The 27,693-nt window shown below is 36.5% G+C and overlaps 1 protein-coding gene across 6 annotated transcripts in view; it reads left to right on the top strand.

Moving 5' to 3' along the window:
• INPP4B (inositol polyphosphate-4-phosphatase type II B) overlaps positions 1-27,693 on the top strand; it is a 579,259-nt gene that overhangs the window by 265,553 nt on the left and 286,013 nt on the right. For all 6 annotated transcript variants that reach the window (XM_074338475.2, XM_019730782.3, XM_074338478.2 and 3 more), the window contains 3 exons: positions 2,104-2,170; positions 19,474-19,684; positions 21,577-21,621. In XM_074338475.2, coding sequence (XP_074194576.1) covers positions 19,594-19,684; positions 21,577-21,621 — 136 coding nt within the window. In that variant the 5' untranslated portion in view covers positions 2,104-2,170; positions 19,474-19,593. The remainder of the gene's footprint in view (positions 1-2,103; positions 2,171-19,473; positions 19,685-21,576; positions 21,622-27,693) is intronic.

Consider the following 27,693-nt stretch of genomic DNA (forward strand, 5'->3'; position numbering starts at 1 on the left):
CTGCATCATAAACTTTTATTCTTTGGACTTGCACAGTTATCCAGTTTACATTCAACATATTTCATTACCACTGTGTGAAGTGTTCTTCCTCTACATGCTTTAGATGTATTTTTGAAAGTTATTTCAAGGACTTGTTTGAACACAATGGACCATATGAGACTACACTGATCTCTGAACATCCACACTGAAAGGTAGATTTAATTACCTTTGCAGATATAATGACACTTCAGAATATCAAAGAGATATGCAGTCTGTTTGGGTGATGAGAATAAAACACTGTCGTCCATTGTATGTACAACAGAGTACAATCCTTAGTTCTGGGTGGATTAAAAAAATCATAAGAGAATGAATTGCGGTTTGTTCAAGTGTTAGAATAAAGCTACTACCTCACACACCTAATGACAATAACTAATTAGACCAAAATATTTTTTGCAAAGTCTACCTGAATAAAAGCTTGTCATAGCAAACATGACTTTTATATGTAACTAGTATATTCTTTTTCTCTTTTGTGTTTAGAAATCAATAAATGGTTTGTATTTTCTTTAGTAGCACCGAGTGATTAGTTTCATGCTTTCTCCTATAGTTAGAAAAAACTATTTTTTCTAACACTTATCTTAAAAGTAACTCTGGATTTATCAGACTCAAAAATTAGAAATCTTAAGAAAAATCATGGTACAGTGTTTTACTTTCCCCAAATCAAATAAGACCTTGTGTGGTTTAAAGGTGACTCTGGAGTTTTCATCCTCCTAGATAAAAAATCACATAGAATGGGGAGAGATGTATGAGAATGTGGATGCGAAAAATCTTATGTCGCATCTGCGTTGGAGGAAAGTTTGTTTTGAATAAAGTACAGTATTTAAAGAACCACTTTAATTCAATAAGTGTTATTGTTCTCTTTTTGACAGATAAAATGAAATCTTGGTAGTTGACAGTAAATCTACAGTTTGAAAATTATCATTCTGATTATAAAATAGGAAAAATAACCAGGTGGCATTTTTTGATACAAAATATATTAAGATATTTTGATAAACCACATAGCACATTGGTAAAATGCCCAAAATCTAGAACCAGATTTAAATGGATTCAAATTTAAATGCTGACACTCAAACTAGCCAAAGGACTCTGAGTTACCTTACCTTTCTTTGCTGATTTCTCTGTCTACAAAACATGGATAATAATAGTACTTCCCTCATAGGTTGGTTGTGTTGGGGATCCCTAAGGTCACCCTCAGGCTGATGATTTTCTAGAAAGGCTACCAAGACTCAGAAAAGCTGTTATACTTACAGTCACAGTTTACTATAGTGAAAGGATATAGATGAAAATCAGCAAAAGGAAATGGCTCACGAGGCAAGCCCAGCTGCCAACATCCAGGTGTCCCAGGGGAGTCACATGGGGATGTGCTTAATTCTCCCAGCAGCAATGTCTGACAACATGTGTGAAGTGTGGTCAGCCAGGAAAGCTCGGCCGAGCTTTGGTCTCTAGTTTTATTGGGGTCAGTCATGCAGTTTCATTAGGACTCAATCACATAAGAATGCAGCACCAGATGGCTGACCCCAGCTGTTCAGACTTCAGATTCCCCTGCTCCTCGAGCAAAAATAGGTGTTCACCATAACGGTATCTGGTCATGTGGAACAGCATAGACCAAGGCCTCAGGCCTATGATAACTACCTGGCAGACTATTCCAGAGGTTGTCTTCTAGGAGCTGGCCCAGGCCAGTCCTGAAGACAGACCTTTCTTTGGAATGTGCAGGGTTTGCCTGACTCAGGCCTGCTGAGCTAACCCTTGCCTGCTCAGTAGTTACGAGGAATAAATGAAGTTAATCCATGTTGCTTAGAATAGTGCCTGGCTCACGTAAGCAAATTAATAAGGGTCAGCTATAGTTCCTTCTGGCGGAGCTCTGTGAGCTGAATGAAGCAGATGGGTTTGGAATACAAAGAAGAAATAGCTATGTTCCATGCATTTTACTATGATGACATAAGTCCTCAAGTTTGAAATAATGGGCATTACAAGCATATTAAATCTATTTGCCAGGGGTTCTTTAGTCAGAGAAGTTCCCAGTGAAACACTAAATGCTAACATTTTGTCCTTTTTTTTTCTTTACAGAGCTCTGAAATCCACAAAGCAAAAAATCAAAGAGCAGAGCTGTTTGAGGACTACAACAAGAAAGCAGGTACAAGAGTGATCCTCAGTAATTAACACATAATATTCATTTAGATCAATGATTAATTCAAATTTATAGCCCCTGTTGTTAAAAAATATTTTACAAAATACCAGTTTGTTGTCTGAGAATATGTGTGATTGCATGCTATCATGGCTGACCATATCCGAAAGAGGAATTGATTTCTATATCTACATTAAATCAACTTTGAGAGTTTCAGTTAGGCCAGGCCTATCATGAATGTAAAGAATTAACTAAGTAATTAGTATTTTTTATTATTAAATCAACACACATTTATTAAAGGCCTATTATATGGCAAATAGTCAGCTATGACTTGGGTGATGTTACAGAATTGAACAAAGCTGGCATAATCCATTCCTGTCCTCATGGTGCTTGGAATCCAGTGGAGATGACATGAAATAAATAAGCAAGTGTCAATATATGAATAAAAGCTATGATAAATGCTGTGGAGAGAAATAGCAGAGTGCTTTGGGGGAACATTTTGAGAAGCAAGGGAGGAAATCTACTGGGGACTGACTAAATAGAGGGTCTTTCTCTGGAAGATGACAGTTGAACTAAGAGCTGAACTGTGAGGAAGAGAGGCCCAGAGAGCAGTAAATAAAGAAAATGACTGATGAAAGGGTAAGCTGTCTGTAGCAAAGCCACAGAGGTGTAGAATGACATAAGATGAAGCTGGATTGAAAATAGGATGACAATGAATATGGAAACTGGTCCAGTCCCATGGGGCCACAATGGCCATTGTAAGGTGATCTTAGGACTAGCTTTGCCTGGCACTCTCTGTCCTTGGCATTTCTGTGCAATGTCACATGGTCTTCTCTCCTGGTACCCTGGATATATACCGTGTTTCCCCGAAAATAAGACCTAGCCAGACCATCAGCTCTAATGCGTCTTTTGGAGCAAAAATTAACATAAGGCCCAGTCTTATTTTAATATAAGACCAGGTATAATAATATAATATAATATAATATAATATAATATAATATAATATAATATAATATAATATAGTATAGTATAGTATAGTATAGTATAGTATAGTATAGTATAACATAACATTAATATAATATAATATTATAATATAATGTAATATAATGTAATACTGGGCCTTATAGTAATTTTTGCTCCAAAAGACTCATTAGAGCTGATGGTCCGGCTAGGTCTTATTTTTGGGGAAACACTGTAATAGATGCTTTCAAATCTATCACCTAACCCCACCCTCCACATCTGCCTTATATCTGTGCAAAGAGGTTCTCACCATGTTCATTCCTGTGACTACTACTTCAATGATATGTTCTGCAGAAAATGGTTCGGGGGTCAAGGAATTTTGAAAATGTCTGACTACTGTAACATTCTCAGGAGCTTTAAATTCACATTAACATGTTACAGGTTTCAGGAATTCTGTAGTAAATACATATATGTGTATATGTCTACATATGTGTATATGTATGAACCATAAGTTAACTTGGTATTTCCCAGAGCTATTTCCAAGTTAACAGGCAATATTTCAAAAGTTTCTTTCTTGGAAGTGTGCATTTTAATAGGTTCCACATATTCCTGAGGCTGGCTTTTCTTTAGGTAACTTCGCTTAGTTTATAGCTCTGCACATTGAATTATAATAATAATTTTTTGGAATCTCTAGATTCTAAATTCAGTTCAATCCAGAAAAAACAATCTGTTTGTGTCAATAGTTCCACTTTTTCAGGCAGAGATTTTTCTTGACCTGAATTATATGGTTAATTGCTTCAAATTCTGATGAAACTTTACGTGTGAAAATAGGACCTTCAGTACCAATAAGGAGCACTGGACTAAGAGCTTACTAAGTAATTTTCAATATCAGTATTAGTAATGTTTTTTTCTCTTAAATCAAAGGGAAACCACAAAAAATACTGTTTCCATCTCAGCTGCTCTGAATCATTCCTTTCCGCTGAAAATGCTTATTCTCCTTTATTTGTAAAATTCCCATAATTGAAAAAAAGTCTTAAAGTGAGAAAAATGACTTCGGGTAATACCTACTTTAGCACCAAAAGACTGATTTAATTTTATATAAAATTTGGAGTTTTGTATTTGCAGCAGTAAATGTTTCAAGAACCCAAAGTATCAGAGTTAGTCTATGCTTATTTCAGAAGAGAGGTTCTCAGCATCTGTGATGGAAGGAAGGCCATTGACATTTTAAGATCAATTTAGTGTCTTTCAATTCAGTTAGCGATTATTAAGAAAAAGAAAAACATCACGAAAAATTCCCTAGGATATGAAACAAAAAGCCTTCTTTCATCCCCAGAAAGACAAGAGACAGCTGTCCCTTAATTACTACCCTTGCCATTTGCTTTCTACTAGAGCTGTGTCTTAAATTTGGAATCTAATTAGAAATCTTAATTGAAAATGGCTGAAAAAAAACAGGAGAACCAGGAAAATACATCAACATGGAAACATAGAAGTAAGGAGAAAAATAGAAATGGTAATATTCCAGCCAGATTGAATAATCACTTGTTTTAAAATGAGTTGGCCTCTGGGGAACATGTTATTCTGCATGAAATTTAACTTGACTGTTTCCTCTTCCAGGAGAAATTTTCTCAACCAAGTGACATCTTTTCATCTCTATACATTGTAATTTTCAGGGTTTAGATGTAGATTTTGTTTAGTGTAGAAACAATGGTTTTAAGGTTTTGAGGCCTGGGTTAAGTCCCCCAACCCTCATCACTTGTCCCCTGTCTAACCCAGAAAAAAGTTTCTAACTCTTCTCAGTCTCAATTTACCCATCTCTAAAATAGAATTTCTAAATACAATTTTGCCTTGCGGTTTCTTATTTGCCTCTTGACTTACACACTAAGTTCTAGAAAGGGAGGAAGGGAGAGAAGAAAGTGAAAAGGAAGCAAAGCTAATTTTGAGACTATATATCGTACTATCTAGCACAGAATATCGCAAATTCTAAACATTCAGAAAGTGCTTATGGATTCTGTACTCTGGAGGCAAAAACTCAAAGACAGATTCATTCATCCTTTTACTCAAGCTCTTTTTTTCTTGTAGACATTTTGGACTCCACTCTGCAGGTTGTAAATCTCACTTCAAGGCATAATAGTGACGTGGTGTTTCTGAATCACAGTACTTTCCATGCTGTTAGGCATGATCGTTGCTCAGTTAACACTTTTTTGACTGAGTGAAGCTGTGAACTAGTGGCGCCAAGAAGTTGGATAACCCAGATTGTTCTATTTCCCGGTTTACAAACACTGTATCCAACACCCAAAGCAGGCGTGGTTATGCCTCCTGTGAATGATGTCATTCAATGATCACGCACCCACTTCCTGCTCTTCTCCTTGCATTCTGCTCCCATCGGATTAGTTAATTTCCTGTTATTAATATTTGTGCCTATTCCACATTGTGGCTTTCTGCCTTTGCTTGCATTGCCTCTATTTTCAGTATTTGCCCTGTTGTTTTTCATGCTGCCTTTTTTTCCCTCTCTCCTCTTCTCCCTTCCTTTCATCTATCCCCACATTTTTGATGTACAAATCTCCTCATGCCCAATCCAATATCCTGTCTTCCATGAAGCAGTCTCATGTATCTCCTGAGATTATCTTACCCCCTTTGACTTTTGCTGCTGTTGTTGTTTTCAGCCACTGTCCCTATTCCCCATCTGTGGAAAGTGACCCTGACCCAGAGCCAGTGAAAGCTCAGCCACATATGTTAACGGCTATTTCCTTCTATCCTCTACTCCATCCATCCTGTTACCTTTTACCGAAAATCTCACCAAGGGAGTGAACATCTGATGGTTTGCTACTTGCTCCCACACTGGTGTCTGGGTTACTGGTGCGATGAATTTAGGCCATGAGCAGCAGGCTGCTGTTACATCAGTTGCCGGAACCCATCGGCCTTCTGAATGCATCCTGAGTTTTGCCTGCCATGTCCCCTGAAGTCAGGAGCTTGGCTCTGAACCAATTATGTAGGTGCCCTGGTTCTCAGGACACCTGCCTGCATCCCTTTCCCTGTGGCCTTACCTTACGTTGGGTACCCTCCCTGATTTGTGACGTGGGTGCACTCATGATACTGGGAACTATTCCTTCACAGAAGTTCGTTCCTGCTTCTGTGTCCCCAACGCCAAGCTCAAGGGAGGCCTTATTTATTGATGCCCATTTGGATCAAACTCGAGTTTATCAATTAAATCTTAGTAATTTGGACTCTTTTATAAATAAATATTTATTTCTCAGCTTATTCTTCCTACTCCTTCATGGAACAGATTTCTTCTTGCTTCCTTTTATGTCTGCATTCTTGTTGATTCACGTTAGTTATTATCAAAGCATTCCAATGATACCTCTCTTGGGTCTTTTTCCCTGTGTCTAGCCATGTCTAATAATAGCAAATGTTATTAAAAGTAATAATGCGAGTAATATTTATTGACAACTTGCTATAACTTCTAGTATCTTTTCCGTTTTATATTCATTGTTTAAAATTATACAGTAAAATTCATACTTTTGGATGTGCAGTTTTAAAATGTTTGACAATTGTCAAGTCATATATTGACCTTCGCAATCAAGATTCAGTACACATATATCACCCCAAAATCTTCTCTCTTCTACTCCTTTATGTTCAGCCTCTCTTGCCTAACTCCAACCATTAGAAACCACTAGTCAGTTTTCTGTGTCTATAATTTGCCCTTTCCACAATACCATGTAAATTGAATCATACAGTGTGTAGCCCTTTGAGTTTGGCTTCTTTTACTTACCATAATGTGCTTCAGATTCACCATTATGTTCTGAAAACACACATATAATTTTAATTCTTTTAAATTTGTCAGTTTTATGGCCCATGTCAAAAGAATGGGGCTGCCTCCAGATCAAAACCATGAGAAAATCGGAGGGGAAAATGAAAAATGCACCCTCATGTTATTTAAAATCTCTCCACGTTTTAGCTCCTTCTCACAATTTTCCTGCTTTTGTTTACTTTTCAACATCGTCCAGCAGCTTGCTTTTTGAGTTTACTTCTAATCGATGGGAGATATAGGTTTAGTTGCCTTGGTGCATCTCTTGCTAGAAATGGAACACATAAAACCTTTTCATATATTAATTTATTTCTCTCCACGATTAACTAGATAGGTATTAGCATTTTCTCCATTTCTGATGAAGAAACTAAGGCATAATAGAGTTAAATCAATTACTCAAGTTTCCAGAGTAAGAGGCAGAGGCTAGGTCATGGGGATTCATAATAGGTCTCATAACCACATTGCTGTATCACCTCTCTCATGATAAATTACTGTTGATAATTACTCATGATAAATCAGATATTCATACTAGACTAACAGAGTTAGATTATAAAAGAAAGACCCCCAAAAAACAACAAGAAATGTCAAACAAAGGCACATTTATTAACTTGCCAGACAAGGGAACAAAAACTGATGAAGAAATTCTCAAAGTAGTTCACTAAAGGAAAAAGAACCCGGTAGTGTTATGTGCTAAAATGTGTGTGTTGGGGGGAAAGAGGGTGGCAAGGGGGGAGGCAGGAGGGAGAGAAAGGTGTGGAAGTGGGTGTTAACATTCACTGTGCTGTTTAAGGATTGAAAACTAGTATTCTGACAATGACAATATAAAAGGAAACTTTTTCATTTACAACAGTATATTCCATATAGTAGATACTTAGTGACATGTCACATGAATGAATGATTATGTTATTTCCTTTGCTTATGTCTCCATCCACGTGGGATCAAAGCAATCCTAAAAGTCGGAGAGCTTCAGCCTGAGATGGAGAAGATAGGCAAGAAAGTCCATACATGTGGTTTTATTCGGTATTCAGGCATAAATCAATGACATTCTTTTCACATAAAACCTGAGCTTGAATCTCATACTGTCTCGGTGGCAATCCTTCATGTACTCCAGATGATCACAAAAGATCAACCCACATTATAGCGGAGATTTGTTAAATCCATGCTTCTCTTTAGTTCCATGAGAGGCCGCCGAGAAATGCGAGATGGATTTGCAGATGGAACCATGGCTTGGAACTTCGCTGCTCAGCCTCATTCTTTTTGTAGACATTCTGCCCAATTCAAATTTATCAAATAAATTTTCTTTCTTTCTTTTTTTATTATATATTGTTTGCTCTGACTTACATAGTAATGTGATTTTATTGAGTAAACATTTTAAGGTAGAATGTATGATTGTGTGCATATTGGAGTGGAAGGAAACTGCTTGTAGCGAAAGAATTAAAATTCATTATCTGTATGCAGTCGGCAGTATGAATGAGAAAACTCAGTTATGCCATATTATGTTCTTTATAGATAACCTCAGGCACTCGGTGAACTTCTCTGGAAAGCTAAAGTGAAATAATAATCACATCTATACATTTATTCTGGCCTGTCATAATGAAAAGCAGGCGATAAAATTTTAATTAAATTCATTATCTGTCTTACTTTGAAATTTCAAATTTCAGAAGAAAATGAGCAATTAATCATCAGAAACTATAGATAATTTAGTTAATACTAATTTGAATCTGAAATGTATTATCGTAAGGCATTCAATCAGCTCTGTGAATTAATAGCGTCTGATGTCTGTATTAGAAATGCCCTAAGGATATAATCAAAGCTTCAGTTTTAGTTTTGCTTGAGCACATGGTATTTAACGGGCCTTGGATATATGTGTGTGACAGTATTCATAAGGATTTTGAGACGTTTGACGTTATTGAGGCAGCATTTCCTCAGTCTTTAGTACATGTGAAAAAAAATCACCCTCCAGCCAAATTAATATTCTCTCTATACATCTCTGTTTCCTGAGATAGGCTTGGAATGGGCTGCTAGGTGGCATTATATTTGGAATATGCAATTGTTAAATAAAAGTATCAGGGGGGAAAAAAAGCAAAATCCTGTGATCTTAAGTGTGGACAGTAAACTCCTGCCCTTTATTTCATTTTTCAGATGACAGACAAGGCCAATAAAAAATACCCAAGCACTTAGTGCGGTGCTAGCTAACCCTTTGTACTGTTTTTTAAAAAAAACCTTTGCTGTGTGAGAGCAACTTTTCTTTTTAAAAGTAGATTTGGGGCTCAAGACCAGTTTTTTTTGTTAAGTATGCAAAACCCAATGTATCACATGAAGTATTTATAGAAGAAAAAAGTTTCCATGAGATTTCAGTCTTTTCCGGAACATCCAATTTTCGTTATCCTTTGGATGACATGTGAGAAGCAACGATAGTGTCACACTCTGGAGAGAAGGATAAAAAGTTCACCTCAGAACACAAGACCTTCTTTCCAATCCCAGTGTGGTTATTAGCCAGCTGGGTACACGAGGCTCTTCTGTCCCATTTCTGGGCCTCAGTGTTCTCATCTCCTAAGTGGGATGACACCTAGTTTGTTTAAATCTCTTCAAGTCTATATTATTTTAAAATATTTTTATCCCAGTAGTGTAAAGAGTGATGCTAGTCAGACATATGTAACCAACCCGTTGCAGAGAGATGATTGAGATTAAATGAAGCGTGTTTCACATCCTCACGATATCCTGTAATTCTTCAGGTTGCTTTCCTCTTTATGACTAACAGAACAATTCCTAACACATCGGATGGCTGACTAGCTATGTTCCCAATGTGGGTCCAAGTGTTCCCCCTGAGGACATCAGGTCACCATGGGAGACTATGTAAATTCTGGCTCCGACTGATGTGCTGCGGAGGCAAAGCCCTCTGAGTTCTCAGGATTAAGGGGGCCTTGTCACAGGGTCAGCACAGCCTCGCTTTTTGACCTGGTATACAGTGGAGACCAGCATTGTTCTCATCCTAATTTGAAATCGCTGGGCAACAGACCGACCTCTGGTTTATACGGAACCTCTGCTTGCTGAATGGCGGTCTCTGCATTGGTGCTTTGTGTTCTGTCCTTTTGAACATCAAGATTTTGCTAGTTTCAAAGATCATCTAATACTAATTGTGGTTTGAGATTATTTCTTTACTGGGTTGTGATCTCCAAAAGGGAGCCCTGGGTTTCAAAGAAGCAAAGGAAGAAAATCTTTCTCCTCTGTTAAGTAACCAGAATGCTGGATCTGGAGAATTGCATGTGTTCAATTGTCAGGTTCTATTTTCAAACGTCAATGATCTAGAATTTTCATTCTGATTTTTTTTTCAATGCTGCCTTGTCTACTGAATATATATTCACACCAGGACCAAGTAAAAGAACCAGAGATGAGTATGTCTCAATCAGACAGGGTATTATAAATAGAATTATAAAAATATGTGTCATCGCCTGGTTTTCTCTTTCCTGGGGATTTTGACCCCAAGGCATTAAATGCTGTTTTGATAAGCTATAGATTTTCCAGAGATTTTTATTTTTAAAAAAGAAAATGATGTAAATAAAAGCATAAATAAATGTCTCTTAGGCCTCCCTTCTTTAGCTCTACACATTGCCCTAGTTTCTTTCTTAAGGGAAAATAGAAGCTTGTAAATCTTTGTATGGTAAAATTAAAAGATACGGTAAGTAGACTAGACATAAGCCGCTGAAATCAGACACTCAAATTCACATCTTTGTTTCTCCAATTACTAGGTGGGTGCTAGACTACATTACTACATCTTAAATTTGTTATAAAGATTAATGCATATAGAGTGATGACACAGAGCATGGCACATACTATGAATTCAGAAAAGGCACATAGAAAACTTGGCTAAAATGAATTTTAGAAGCAGTGGTAAAGATACCCTGTTTCCCCGAAAATAAGACCTAGCCAGACAATCAGCTCTATTGCGTCTTTTGGAGCAAAAATTAATATAAGATCTAGTATTATATGATATGATATATATGATATAAGACATATATGATATGATATGATATAAGACCCGGTCTTATTTTACTATATTAATTTTTGCTCCAAAAGATGCATTAGAGCTGATTGTCTAGCTAGGTCTTATTTTCAGGGAAACACGGTAGAACTTTGTGAACACTGTGGGTGGATATTAGTAGAGCCTCCTTTGATACAGGATTTACACGGATGAAAGGGAAGTATGTCATTCTGGTCAGTTATATTTTATTGGATTGCTTCTCTTGTCTCTACCCTACCTCCTCCTCCCTTTTTCATTGTGGCACAATTCTTTGAACTGCTATGGGCCCTAAAACCTATAGTCCAGACATTTTCATTGCTAGACTCTAGATGGTCCTCCATGGATGGCATTAAGACAGTAGTACTTATTGTGAGCTGTCATATAAGTGTCCTCGCCAACCTCCAACACTTTTCATAGTGTGGCATGCCATGACCTGGCTGTGTTCAGCCCCAGAGGCACCTTGGTCTGACCCTGCCAAGAGCTGTGTGGACTGCCAAGAGTCAGGGAGCAGAGCTGAGGCTGGAGAGAGCAAAGATGAAAGAAAATAAGACTGGGAATAGAATCGAGGCTGGGTTAAGACAGATCACTAGGAAGAGTCCATCACAAAGAGGTCAAGTAATAGGTGAGTGTGAGGATAGGTAGGACCCAGGGCAGGTAACCAGATTGACATCCTGGGAAGAAAGGAAGCACTGGAGGTAGGACATGAGCCAATGGCTGAAGGGACTGAAGTCCAGGCCAGGACTTATCATAGCACCTGGCTTAAGTGGCATGGGTCTTTAGCCCATATTGACTTTCTGTCTGCTGAGACTCCCTATTCACCTCTCCCAGTTTAGAGCCTGGAATGTGCATGGTCTTCTGTGCCATAAGGTGGTGCTTCTCAAGCTTAAGTGGGCAGAGGAATCACCTAGGGTACAGTGCAGATTCTAACTTAGAAGGGGGTCTGGCTCAGGGTCTGCATTTCTAACAAGCTGGCAGATTATGCAGGCACGGCTGGTCCAGAGACCACCACATTTCAAGTGTCAAAGCCCTGAAAGACTGCTGCTCTTTGATCTTGCTCCATCCACGGGTCTTCTGTTCTGTCTCATGTCAGTGCTGCTTCCTCAGGGTAAAGATGAGAAGAACATCACTGGCTCGTTCAATACTGAGCCCCAGCAGCTGGACTTTTTGATCAAACTGGAGCCCTGACAACTCTCATCTTTTTTCTTCAGTGACAAAGCAGGTCTTCATTGAATTTAATATTGGCAACAAAACCATCCTGAAGGCCTGGAGAATTCAATTGTCTCCGACACAATTGGTTTTCCTGGGCAGACACGTTGCCCCTGAATGCTAATCCATTGCTCTGATGGAAGTTATTCTCTTCCTGGTCAGGGGCCTCGTGAGAAGGCAGGAGGGCCTTGACCTTAAAAAGTGCCTGATTGTTGTTTCAAGTAAAATATCAAATTTGCCGATGTATGCCATTTTTCTCAAAAGGAACCTTTTTCTGAAATCTTTTTTTTTTTTTTTTAATTTTGTTATTTTGAATGGTATAAAATAAGAATAAACCTGTTACTGAGAATAGGAGCCTATCGTGTTTCCCCCAAAGTAAGAACGGGTATTATATTAATTTTTTGCTCCAAAAGACACGTTAGGGCTTGTGTTTAGGGGATGTCATCCTGAAAAATCATGCTAGGGCTTATTTTCCGGTTAGGTCTTATTTTGGGGGAAACACAGTAGTTGCAAAACTTTGAATATAATTATCCTATAATGATGGTAGCCTTCGAAGTACCCTGACATTTCCCACGAGAGACAAAAATCAGAGAAGGCAGAGGTAAATCCCCTCCTGGATCATATTCCTGGTTTTAGCTCTTCTTGGCATTATGTAGCATTCAACTGATTCTCGGAAGCCCTGCCCATCCACATACCATCTTCAGGTGTTTAGGAGGTTTTCGAGTCATTGGGCATCGTGACTTATATCTGGTTTATCAGAATGTCTTGGCTTCAGACATTTTGGGACGTTGATGTGCATTGAGCAAGGTTAGTGTCTAGTTACTGAAAGGCTACACCATCAACATAACACAGACTTGCTGTCTGTTTCTTTTAGAGGTGGATGGGAAATAATAACTGATTCAGCACTTCCTATCAAAGCTCTATTTGGAAACCTAAACAAAAGCCATACGTATAGCGTCGTCACGCCTCCCACACTCCCTGCCTGGGCCTCAGCCTACACAGGCCAGGAAACATCTTTAAACAGAGGTTAACTTAGACCCCAGCAACAGCCCATCCTATGATGCATCACTTCCCTGTCATCCCGGGTTGCCACCTAAACCACAAGCTCCTCCTGTCATTTATCCTTGCCCACTGTGTCATCCCATTTTGCTCTGGGCTTACTTGGCCGTGACTCAATCTCACCTTGATCTTCTCACTTTTAAAATATTATATACTGTCCATGGGGTGAAAAAAAATTTCACCTTCTATCTCTTGAGAAATGTTTCCTTTGTTTCTTTATCTTGGTAGAAACCTTGTTTTCTGTTTTTTGCTGCCCATTCTAGTGTAGATTGGCCCCATACCACAAAGCCTGGAGACAGGGTTACAGTTTTCCTAGTGCCACAAGGGGCCACCTAAACGGTCATGACCTCGTTTAAGATTGCAATGTCTGGCTCTACCATATCACTACCCAATTTATCATGCTCCTTAGCCAAACTCCTGCTCCCTTCAGACTTTTCTAGCAGGCACTTCGTCTGCAGGTATCCAGGTCCTGCCTGCTACGTATCCTGTTGGAAAGTTTCAATTTCCATAGGACTAAGCCATCTAACATCCTTGATGCACAGTTTTTTGGCTTACTGGCTCTAGTGACCCTTAATACCACTCCATTTCACCACCCATTCACCCCACGGCTGTTCCTGGACTTCTCGTTACAATCCTTCTCTCATCTCCCAGTATGCTCTATCTTTCCCCTTAATGACTGTCCAATCCAGCCTAGAAGCTGTTACGTCACATTTGTAGTATTACATTCTTGGCTTCACTCTTCTGTCACTGCATCAGCAGATGAAACCCCAACTAAACTGTCAGCTGAACTGTCCTCCACCAAGCTGCTGAGCACTGCTGGAGAGAACCACACAGCTCGCCGGACTGAGACCCCGCAAATCAGTGGTCTCCAGGTCCAGCTGGACCCACACAACTGCTGCTCCTTGTTCTGTCATCCAGTGCTCTTAAAGGTCAGCTCAAAACTCCATCCTTTGTCTAAAAGCTCCTGTCCTCTTCTTTCCTATTTCCTCTCAACTCATGCCTTTGCCTCTTTCTAGTTAATTAAATTCATAATGAATATTTAGGACATAGGTATAAAGAGAAATATAGTAACTATTTTGTACCTATTGCGCAGTTTAATAAATCACTTTCCCAATGCAGTTGAAGATCCCTGTGTCCCCCTCCCTTATCACATCTCCCCAAACCCTCCTCCCTGACATTATAACTGCTCTGATTTTAATGTTTATCATGCATTTCTCTGTGCTTGTACCTCTTGTGTATGTACCCCTGTGTAATACAAAATTAGAGTGTTATTTTACATGTTTTCAAATTTTCTAATATTGCCATCATCTCTTTCTCTCTCTTTCTGTCCCCCCTCCTCACTCTTTCTCCTTTTTTCTCTATACTTGGTTTGTGAAGTTAATCAATATTGATATATGAAATGAAGATCCACTATATAGAATGAATAGACAAAAATATATTTAACTACTTTCTTATTGATGGACATTTAGCTGTTTTCAATATTGTCTTATTAGAAGTTGATTTGCTATGAACATTCTTATGTCTTTTGGTATGCATTGCAAGAATTTCTCTAGAATATAGCTTAGAAGTAGAATTGCTTTTCAACGTTACTGAACATTACCAAATTATTTTCCATTATGGTTAGAACACCACCAGTGCACAGAAGTATTGCTCTAAATTCTCATCGATATTGAAGGTTTTGAGACTTGAAATGTTTACTTATTGAAATGTTATACACTTTCATTTCATTTGGTTTTAATTTTCATTTCCATGATAACTAGCGAAGTTGAGAATCTCTGAATATACACACACATATTTAAATCAGAATGAAATCACTATACTACAATGCTTATACTGGGAAAAAAGGTCTCATAAAAATACGTTTCTTGGCAATTTGTGTTTGATATTTTTGAATTACTTGTATACATATTTTGATAGTTTTTTTCCATTGGGTTTTTTTTTGCTAACATTTTTAATATATTCTGGAAACTAAGTCTTCATCAGTTATGTTTATTACACACATTATTTCCTTTCTCTACTTGTTTTAGGTTTAATTCGGTCTTTCTTTAGTTATAAGGTAAAAGTTTAGATCATTGATTTAAGAACTTATTTCTGAATATAAGCATTGTAGTGTAGTGATTTTATTCTGATTCAAGTATGTGTGTGTGTGTGTGTATCCTATAAATAACCTCTGAATCACAAGAGTGTATACACACACACACACACACACACACACACACACACATACATACATATATGTATATATATAATTATTCGGAATGGTATTGTTTAATTTTCAAATATTTAGGGATTTTGCACTTGTTTAATTTCATTGTGGTCAGAAAATATACTTGTTTTTATTTCAATTCTTTTAAATTTGTTAAGGTTTGTTTTAGAGCTAGGATATAATGTTAGTAAAACTTCCATGTGTATTTTGACAAAAGTTCAGTATTCTGTTGTTGGATGAATTGTGTTATAAGTGTCAATTAGGTCAAGTAGTTGGTAGCGTTGTTCAGTCTTCTACATCCTCACTGATTTTCTGTGTATTCATTTTATCCATTACTGAGAGCAAATGTTGATGTCTCCAGGTAGAGCATTGCAGATTTGTCTATTTCTCCTTTCGGTTCTTTAAGTTTTTGCTTCATGTATTATGAAGCTCTGTTATGGGTGCTTCTACATTTAGGATTTTGGTGAATTAACCATTTTACTATTATATAATATCCTCCTGATATTCTTTGATGTGAAATATATTTTGTCTGATATTAATATAGCCACTTCAGTTTTCTTTTGATTTATATTTACATTGTACATATTTTCCATCCTTTTACTTTTAACCTATCTATGTCATTATATTTAAATATAACTATGCTGCAGATAGTCAGGTCTTGTTTTTTCAATCCAAGCTGATAATATCTGTTTTTCACTTGGTGCATATGTGTGTGCATGTGCCTGCATGAAGACTGGTAGCATTTGATATAATTATTGATGTGGTTGGATAAAAAACATTTTGCTAGCTTTCTATTTATTTCATGTGTTTTTGTTTTTTCCCCTGCTTTTATTATTTACATATTTTGTTATTTCATTTTATCTCCACTATTGACTTATTATTTATACTTTTTAAAATTATTAGTGCTTATGCTAGGAATTACTATATACATTTAATTAATGACAGTCTACCTTCCAATACTTTAGTGATATAACTCTATACTATACTTTTGGTGTAAGGACTACACAACAATAACTCTCATTCCTCCTTCCCATCCTTTTTACTATTGATGTTACGTATTATTCTTTTATATATGCTATAAGCGTACAATACATCACTACTATTTGTGCTCTAGACCAGTCGTTTGCAAACTGTGGCCTGTAGAACAAATCCTGAATACCAGTTAGTTTTGCAAAAAAAGTATTATTGTAACTTCGCCATGCCTATTTGTTTATGTATTGTCAATAGTACTTTCCTACTACAGCAGCAGAACTCAGCAGAACTTGTGACAAAGCTGGATAGCCCCAAAAGCCTACAATAATTACTGTCTGCCCTTAGCAGAAAACAAGTGTGCCAATCACAGCCTTTTATAGTCACTATAAGCAAGAAAAGATGAAATTAGCATTTACTTTCCTTTATGCCATTTATAGTGGTCTTCGTTTCTTTCGTAGATCCAAGTGTCTGTCTGTTAGGTAACGCTTGAAGAACTTCCTTTAATATTTTTTATAGTTGCAGGTCTGCTGATAATGAGTTTGCTATTTTTTTTTTGTCTGTCTGGATAAAGGTCTTTATTTCTCTTATTTTTCACATGTTATTTTTTACTTTGTATGGAAATCCTGGGTGGACAGTTATTCTTCTTTCAGAAACGTAAAGATGTCGCTCAGGAACAACACGATTAAAACTAAACTCATCATTCTTGACTACAGTTCCTCTTTCTTTAGTCTCCGAATACACGTAGTTCATTGGTCCATAATTTACCATGTGTCACCTGAATTCCTATTTTTCTCAATTCTAATATCACATGTATTGCCATCACCAAGGCCAGGTAATTCTATGTAATAATTTCCTTTGGAATCCAGATTCTCTTCTCTAGTCATCTGCTTTTATTTTGGTTTCAACCCTCATTTTTATTTTATCTCCCTAGAATATTAAAATAACCTCCAAAGAATTTGTAGCCTTATCGAGTGGCCACCTTGCACTACATTCTCTATGTTGACAACAGTAAACTTTCTAAAAATCAAATACGATTATGTCACTCTCCTTCTTAAAGTATACGTAATATGGCTTCTTTATGCTCTAAGAATTAACTTTAGTCTCTGTTGCTGTCTGTTTTAAATATGTTGTGGGTGTGCAAAAACCTCAGTCTATTCCTGTGCATGGTTTTCAAACCAAAAAAATTCCCATAGAGACACAGAAAAGGAAGTATTGTACCTAACTATAACCGCAGATAAATGTTGTATTCACCAACTAGAAATGCAGTAGTATTCTAGAAATTTACTAATAATGCAACTGATTCTTTCTGAGGTGTGTGCCTTGGTAGCAAGTATCAAATCTGAAAATTGTCTTCAAATGCAACAAAAGTAGAGTGAAAATGAGTAGAATTATAAAAAGTTGTCATATAATCCTTGTTTTGTATATGTGGCTCCATTCTCTCCAAAAGTGGTTATTTCTCAGTCAGTGAACAAGTTTTGAATGGATGACAGTATGCTTAAAATGGGACATTGTGAATGAGTCCTTTTGCTTCATTCCTCTCCATTCACCTCCAAATCACACAAGTGCATGCACACCCACGCAATAGAGTTGGCATTTATTTTATTAATTACTCATCATTAGTGTGCAGAGTTTTGATTTTGTTAGGATTCATTCATATTGCCTTATTTAGGTCTCCTTTTCCGTTTTTAAGGTGACTGATCAGGATTAGGGGTTGAGTCTTCAGTCAAGAAATACAGTGAGGTTAACCAAATCCTGTATCCAAGTCCTACGTCTGTGGCAGTCTTCCACAGATAGTACCCCACTAATGCTAGTGCATTTGTCATAGATTCTTGAGAGAATCTGATGCAATGAATATGTCTGTTTTTATCACAAAAAAACTTCCAAATTTAAATAGTCAAAAAAGGAATTAGCATTATCTTAATTCAAAATACAATTTTTGAAATGACAGATATTGTCTAATATATGCTGCAGTGGCCCTTTACCCCAGTCAGTATTCCTGGTTATATCCTTAGAAGCCAATTTTATTTGCATTTATCTGCAACTTTATTATACTATTTTCTAAAGATTCAAGATGCTTTCTGTTTAATTTTTGCCTGATGATCTTTAAAAACTAGAGCTGAATTATAAATGAAACTGCTTTGTTAAGAACAACAAAGAATAAGGCTATAGATTTGTGAAGTTGAAGATCAAATCAGTATTCCAAACCCAAACTCTATTGCTGCTATCTCATTAAACAGCATTGGGTAGACATTTAAAGATTTTTATACATTTTAATTCAGCTGATCACTTGATTTAAAACTACATTGATTTTTTTTTCCCTAATTCATTCTTGGGCATGTACATCACGCTAAATATCAAAATGAATTTTGAAACTATTTAAGGCTGTCTGTATAACAGGGTATTACATTCTTGGAGAGGCTTCCTTTCTCCATGTTAATTTTCATCATTTTGCTGTGGCTTTCATTCCCCCTTGAGCTTTTAAGAATTATTATTCATTCTTTTCACCATCTACCCCAATCGTTAAACAATTAAACCTTCCTCAGGCAGAGCAGCAAGAGATTCTGTGGATAATGATGAGGTTGGAAACTCCCCTGCACAACCTGTTGGTTCATCTTGGAAGGAGAATGTCATGCCAAGTTATCTTTCTATGCTCATGAATAATGTCCTAACAAGGGTGGATGGAGAGATGAGTGTAAAGGAAGGAATGATGGTAATAGTCATCTTGGCAAAGCATGCTAATGCCTTGATAAGATGCTATCTGCTCTCGCTGCTAACTGAGGTGCATATGTTAGCAGCCCCTATAGCTATGTGCCATTTTACGGAATCAACTAGAAGAGAAAGTGTATATATTTCAGGACTTAGAAGGCCCTCATAGGACCATAAAATTACGGTAGAGAGAATATCCATTTAATCCCGAGTTTGTGATACATTAACTGCATGGATTGGTCCTGAAAGTAGAAGTGGGATAGGCAGGCAGCAAGTTCATATGAAGGTACCTAGAGTCTACCCACCTTTAAATCGGAGCTTTATACTGAACTCTGAAGTAACCGAGGTTTTTTGTTGTCGATGTTTCCTAAATGCAGAATTTCAGAGTGGGATATCTGGTCTTCAGAGTGGAGACACATCTATTTAAAACCAGGAATCATTGGCAGTGACGTTTGGGCACGAAGACTTGGAAGATTGAACAACTGTGAAAGTTGATCATGGAAATCAAAGAGGAAGGCGCATCAGAAGAAGGCCAGCACTTCCTTCCCACACCCCAGGCAAATGACACTGGGGACTTCCAGTTGACAAGTAAGTACCGCGTGCCTCTGCTGGAACTCGGCCAATGTAGATTGGGTTAACGAAACCCACACATGCGTGTGTATTCACAGAAATGTGCATTCTAACAAATGGCATGAGATTAACTAAATGTTTCTCCTTTGCATGACTTATTTTGGCTCTGTGACTCTATGATGCTGTGATCTTTTCTCTTGGGTGAAACAGATGATAGTCCATGAAACCATTAAATATATCTAATGGTAGAATCAGAGTTCTTGAATGTGTATTAAGATACTAACAAATACTTTTTAAGTATGCTTTCTATTTAGCATTTGTATAATCTCCTGCGGAGGTATTTTTTAGAACATAGACATTTTCTCTTTAAAACTTAAGACATTTAAATGGAAAGCATCAGGGCAAAATGGCTGCACTGCCTGCCTAGACTGTCACTGCCCTACCTGAGAGCGCTAGCTACATAAATAGAGCGAGCTTGGAGATTTGGCCAAGATTTACATTTGAATGTCACAATTGGGTTTTGTGCTACTCACATAATTAAAATCATTGGAAGAATTGTATGTTTTCTCTCATGTTTAAAATTCTAGAGTTTGGGTTTTATTGTTTAGTATGAATTGTGTCATTTTCTTTTTTTTTTTTTTTTCAGAAGATTCCTGTTGCCCAATTATTAACACTGGCAAACATATGCCTGACCTCTTATTTAATTTACATTATAAAAATAATCTTTAGAAAATGGTATTTGTTGGATGCGTGTTTTGAGAAATTTGGTCGTCAGTACTTAACAGTGGAGTTAATTGTTAATAACCTTTAAAAAAATCCACACAATTTAAAATGCTCAAAGACCTACGTAGTGACTGTTATTCAAATCTCTTCTGGAAAGTCTAAAATTGTGAACCGTAGCATTGTTAAATATCAGCAGGAGAAAAAAAATAAATGGTTACTATACAAAAACTGTGAACTCCGTAAATAAAAGAACAGGTGATTTTTATACAAAGAGGTAGTTCTAACAATATATTAGTGACCAGATGCTAGTAAATTTAAATTGTACCTGATGAATGCAACAATAAAACTAAACAAGGAAAGGATTTGTATAATATTCTTACATGTATTGCCAGCTGGTTTACTTTTCTGTAAGTTTAGTTTTGCTTCTTTGGCCACCCATGATTGGTAACAAATGGCAGCCGGGTCCCCATATACACTCTTGCTTAGGAAGCCCCTGCACTGTATGTGGTCTTCGGGCATCTACCACATTATCACTTACCACAGCCTGCTCTTTTTACCTTTTAACCTTTAAATGTTCCCATTTCCTTACCTTTGCTCAGACTCACTTTCCTTTCCACTTCATCTTAAATCATTTAGCCATGTTATTAAATTTAAACAAAAATCTCAAAACAAAAGAAATAGAAACATTTAATAGAATGTTGAGCTATCTTTAAGTTGGCAGTATAACCACCAGCATAATGTCCTTTATACCTTAACTAGAGATATCCTTTAATTAATAATTTACTATTTATAGCAGGTTGGAGTGGTTTGAAAGAAAAATCCATCTAGGAGTGTACTCTACTGAGATCACCCTTTTTGAAAGTTCCACCTCTGTCTACATGCATCCAAAAGAAACAGACACAGTTGAAAAATGTTTTGTATTTGACATGACTTACAATATTTCTGACATTCTTTATGGGCATGGAGCTAAATAGAGCAATCAAATCTTTAGTCATTTCTAGTTCTGCTACAAATATTATGTCCTACCCTGAGAACCCCACTGCTTATAAGTCTGATTAACTGAGTTTATTCATTCTGCTAAATAATGTATTAGTACATTCTGGGCAAGGGGAAGCATAATATTCATTGATGTATTTTTGATAATGAGTTAAATATCTTTCATCTGAATTCTCACCTATCATTTATAGGTATTCAGAAGACTCCAAATGAACCACAGTTGGAATTCATCCTTGGTAAGAAATTCCATCTTACTTACATGGATAAATATAATAATATTTTGTATATAGAGATTACAAGTTGTATGTACACTACTTGTATCATTATATAGCTTACTAACTTTTATGGATATTGTTCTAGAAAACAATTTCATTCTATAAGGTAAGTGTTATTTTCCCAAATTTGTAAGTCAGGGAGTAGGTCAGTGCACCAGCCAAAGACCTAAAGTTCAGTGGTGACAGTGTCGTGCCTCTCAACCTGGTCTGCTGACCACAAATCCAGGGTCCAGCACTCATCTCATACAATGGCTGGATGTTGTTGCCAATCAGCAGTTTTGGAAATCCATGTGCCTAATTATTTATTCCTGGGGCTGGAGATTGACCTCATGGGGAGTTTTTTGTTGTTGTTGTTTGTTTATTTTCCTTTATGGCACTTACAAGGTTCTTGCCCCTTTTAGTTTCACTCACTTAAGAATATCTTCTTATTCTTCCATCTTAGAGATGGAAGTATGCTTTCATTTTGAGGCATAATTTATTGAGAAAATAATTAAATATTAAATATATATATATTAATTTTTTGTTTTCTATTTCTAGTAGACTTTACTTTTAGAGAAGTTTTAGGTTCACTGAAAAATTGAGTAGAACGCGTAGAGATTTCCTATCTACCTTCTACACCTACAAATACATATCCTCCTTCATTTTCAATATCCCTTGCGAGAGTGGTACATTTGTTACAATTGATCAACCTACATTGACACATCATTACCACCCAAAGTCCATAGGATTCTCTCTTGGTATTACGCATTCTATGTGTTTGGGCAATGTATAATGGCATGTATCTATCATTATCGTATCACACAGAGTATTGTCACTGCCCTAAATATATTTTGTGCCCCACCTATTCATCCCTCTCCCCCAACCCCTGGCAACCAGTGATCTTTTTACTGTCTCCACAATTTTGCCCTTTCCAGAATGTCAGATAGTTAGAATCAAAGTATGTAGCCTTTTACGATTGGCCTCTTTCACTTTGTTATATGCATTTAAGTTTCCTCTCTATATTTTCATGGCTTGAAAGCTCATTTCTTTTTTGCACTGAATAATATTTCATTATCTGGATGTGCCATAGTTTATTTATCCATTTTCCCATTGAAGGACATCTTGGTTTCTTCCAAGTTTTGACAATTTTGAATGAAGCTCCTATAAACATCTGTGTGCAAGTTTTTGTGTAGACATAAGTTTTCAACACATTGGGTAAATACCAAGGAGCACAATTGCTGGATCATAGGCAAAGAGTATATTTAGTTTTGTAAGAAATTACCAAACTGTCATCCAAAGCAGCTGTACCATTTTGCATTCCTACCAGCAATGTATGAAGGTTCCTATTGCTCCATAGCCTCACTAGTTTTTAGTGTTATCAGTGTTTCTGATTTGGGTATAATTTTTTTTTTAATATTTCATTTTTGTTGCAAATATAGCTAAAAGGTGCTATAAATTAAGGATTCCAGATTTTTCATTTTCCCAGATACTAACAAACAGGCAGAAATGTCAAAACTCAAGAAAATTCTATGGTTACACCTGAAGTTATACTTTTTTTTTCTTTTCTAGAAGGTTCTCAGATATAGAAAGAACTTGTTTTCAGAAAAGGGAGCTGAGGTGCAAAAGAGGCCCAGCACCTTTTGACTCACTGACTCTAAGGCTTACCACTTGACCCTTCATCTAGCCATCTTTCATTTTTAAGGGGGAAAAAAAATTATTTTATTTATTTATTTTTTTTACCTTTTTGACAGGACTTCTGAAAAGTGAAAGTTTGTTTGAGTGGTTTGTATATTTCAAAATACAGATAAAGTCTTCCTATTTGCATCCTGAACAACAGGGGGTATCTGAAGGAGGCAGAAGCAATAGAGTAGAGGATATTAGGCAAACATGGTGGCCAACTGTCAAAAGACAGGATGTCTGGGCTAAACACGTCTTCTATTTCAATTAAAGTGATCAGTCTTGGTTAAAGACCTGACTATACTATTTGTTTTGAAAGCCCATTCAAGTTCAGTAATAATGCTGTCATCACTTGTATTTCTGGCTTTGAATCATAGATATAAGAGATGAGCAGCCGCAAGAATTGATTCATAATAATAGTCCTCCCATTAAAAAACAAAAAGCAAACAAAACAAAAAAACTTCAAATATCTTTTTTCGTATTCATTCAAAAAATGCACTAGAATTCTTAATAATAGATAACTTTATGTTATCACAGGGCAAGAAATCCCTGACAATTAAACAAAAGAAAGTTATTTAGAGTCTTCAGGGGATTGAGTTGTTGACCTCCTTGTTAGCACTTTAAGATCCTCAACTGTATTATTTCTTGAAAAAATATATTTTTTTGAACTACTCTTCAAGGGCACTATTGGTTTTACTGCATATTTTTTATTTTTGTTACTTTTTTCTTTCAGTTTTTAATCCCTCAAATTCTTCAACATTTCACCTGTTATGTAGTTAACTTCATTTCATAATGAAGAATGAGAGAATAATAATTTCTTAAGTATTTTTATCATTGCTAAAGAATGTGCTTATTTAATTAATTAGAAAAAAAGCAAAACCTCTTAAAACAAAAATTAAAAAAAAATAGCAAAAAATAGAATAAATAAGGTAGGGTGCTTTTTCCATTTAATTTTCCAACTAATTTTTTAATATTTTATTCTTGAGTCTTTACCACAGTATTCAAATAAACTGAGAATTTCAATGGCTTTTCTTTTTACATTGGGAAAATAGCCTCACTAATTTTGCTAGGTGTCATATTGCTTTGAGTAAGCTCTTTTCCATCAAGGAATTTGTTTCTGCCTTGCCTGTATGCCACTATAAAATCACTATATTTTGCTGAAGTTCCCCTGCTACATCTTTATTCAAGCAAATGGGGAAAGAGAGTCATTTGAGCTAACTAATTAGCTAAAAATATCTTGCTAGCAAAAGATAGGCATGTACTAGAAAAATGAGTATCTCATGTCCATTGTCAACTATTTTTCTAATGGTTGACTGCATTTAAATTATATAATTTCTCCCTTAACAACTGCAACTCTGCTTCCACATTTCTTTCATTGTTTCATATGAGTGTATTGAAACTCTTTTTATTTTGACAAAGAGAAATAATCAAAACCCCCAGAGAATGCTTATTTTGCTTACAGCTTAATAAAATTGTTTTCATTTCAACAAAGCTGGCATTTAAGAAGAGGGATTGTTTCTTAAAAATCTGGGTGCATTTCTTTCTTGAAACCATTATTGAAAATGAATAGAGAAGACTAATATTGACAGTGATACAAAAGAAATTTCTATGAATATATCTTAAGTTCATCCCCCTGATTATGCTTATAATGTTTATTGTCATGTACCTTCATTTACTATGTCCAGAGTCAGTAAAATGCTTATAAGGATATATTTTCATATTTTTTATAATGACACCACGTGCATCATAGATTCAAAACAATAAGCACTAATGTTATATGTACTATCCCAGATTTCAATGATTAAAATTCAGTTTTATCACACTGTGTCATGGCACAATGACAGGATGTCCTTAGGTTACTACAAATATTAGAGGGGCTTTAAATAGGAGAGGTTATCCTCTTTGGTTGTTAAGGCTTTGTCTAGGAGAGTGCTGATTCTAAATAGTTTATTCTTCTCTGGGATCACATATTAGATTATGTGTTTTGAGTTTGGATTTTGTAGATAGAGCTTCTTTATTTCTAATAGCCCGGTTAGAAAAAAAGAAGTCATGTAAATCACGTGACCAGTTTTCTGTGTTCAGAATTTGAGAATGTATGTAAAACTGTGCCGAAATTGCTGAGCTGCACAAACAGTCTCATCTATTTATAGACACAGCCTTTATAGCTTTCTAGGGCCTTCATTAACCTGCATGTCAGGTCCATTTAGACTTTATGAATTGCTATAAATCAGCCATTGTTTTATGTGTCTCTCGGAAAGAACAAAGTCTTAGGAGGCCAAACTAACCAATTCTCCCCTGTTCACACTTCTACCCTTCTGCTGGCCTGTGTTCTATAAATGATGATAAAGTTCTGACTTGTGTAGAACTCCAGTGGGAGAATGGAAGATTTTAGTATATTTTCTTGAGTATTTTTACTCTCTAATGGTATGCAAGGCCAGCTACAGGGAATATCAAGAACAGAGGTATATTTTTATACTTAATCTATTGATAAAAATATTCTTCATATGAGCTGCCAGATCATCTTTAATCAATAAGAGAAGCAACAGCTAAAAATTAGACAAGGCCTGTGCTGACCCTATCTTGATGCCTCATTATAAATTTGTTGCCGTGCTCTGGATTCTTACAGTATACATTTCACTGAACAGTAATTTGGGGCGGGGGGTCTTCTAAAGACAAGACCTTGTGCTAAGTACTGGGAGAGCAGTAATAGGTACCATTTTCTTTTTCTTTTAACATCTTCTACATATTTACCTCTTTACAAATAGAAAGCTATGTTTTCCTCACCACAACTCTACAGCATAGTCACATTAAAAATAACTAACATTTATTGAGAGCTTATTTGTTCTAAATAATTTACATAAATTAATTACTTTAATTTTCACTATGAGATAATTGCTCTATCATCCTTGTTTGATTGGAAAAGCGACTTAGACATGAATTGATAAAGTAATGAGCCCAAAATTTGAACCAAAGAACCTGAGTACAGAACATGCTCTCCCGTATTATATTTATTCAAGGGATGACAAATCTAAGATTCCCGATGGTCAACTTTCCAAAAGTCTGATGGAAGTTGAATGGCAGTCAGGATCCAAGTTGAGTTGTGTCTGATTCTGAGGCTCCTGCTTGTAACCATCAGGCTGAACCCCTTCCTTATTGATTCCCTCTTTCCCAGCATTTCCAGGAGGTGGTGGAGACAAATAGCTCGAAAGCCAGGCAGATTGTGATCAGGGCAAAATAACGGCATAAGCCAAGACCTATGCAAGTACTGAGCAAGCAGTGATTCAATATAACGGTGGCATCAGAAACAACATCTTAGAGGAAGTAGCGTTTGGACCAGGTCGGAAAGGATGAGCAGGATTTCAGTCCGTTTAGGAGGTGTACAAGAGGTAATTCAGGAAAAATCCTAAGTACATGAAACAAAATCCTAGAGCTTGATTTCCAAGTTGATGCATTTAATGCTCATTTAAACTTCCTGCTTTATTACTTATCTTGCTCTAAAAATAAATTATGTCTCTAGAAATCCTCTTGCAATATTTTACAGTTGCACACGTATTAGGAATTTATTTTAAAATTCTAAGTGAACACAAGCCTATAAACATTGTCTTACTGCTAGTAAATTATATTTAGGGTCAGGATGAATTGAGTCCTACTGGCATTGGAGCTATGCTAGATGAAACTCAGAGAAGGCTCGTAGCCATGCTGTGTCCCTGACAATTGCCTATCTATGCAGAGTTTGCACACACAAGAATCTGTCTGTCTTTGAGCTATCCTAATTTTGACAATGTCAGGTAACTAGTATCAGGTTGATACAGCCATCCCTCAGTATCCATAGGGTATTGGTTCCAGGATCCCCTTGGATACCAAAAATCCATGGATTCTCAAGTCCTTTATATGAAATGGTGTAGAATAATGCATACTATTGGCCCTCCACAGATTCCCAGCCCCCAAAAAGAAAATACTGTTTTCAACCTGCAGTTGGTTGAATCTGCAGATGTGAAAACTGCTGATATGGAAGGCCGACTACTTTTGAGGAGACATTTTTCAGAACCATTTATTAACTGCACAACAAAAATAATAGTCAACTAATAGAAATGGATTTGCATTTCAGGCTCAGATTTCAGTCTATAATCGGAGTAGGAAGGCAATATAGCTGGCCAGCTAAAGATGGGAGTGTGAAGCTTACTGCTATGTAGCATTTGAATCTTGTCTTTGTTTCTACCCAGACACGTGGCCTTAGAAAAATTATACAATGTCTCCAAATCTCTGTTTTCTTATCTATAAAATGGGAAGAGTATCAATATCTACCTTATAAGGTTCTTGTTAAGATTAAATGAGTTAATATACATAAAGCACTTAAACTAGTATCTGACATACGCT

The sequence above is a fragment of the Rhinolophus sinicus genome, chromosome 15, assembly GCF_057876585.1.
Source record: "Rhinolophus sinicus isolate RSI-liver-muscle chromosome 15, RSI-T2T, whole genome shotgun sequence".
Classification (NCBI taxonomy): domain Eukaryota; kingdom Metazoa; phylum Chordata; class Mammalia; order Chiroptera; family Rhinolophidae; genus Rhinolophus; species Rhinolophus sinicus.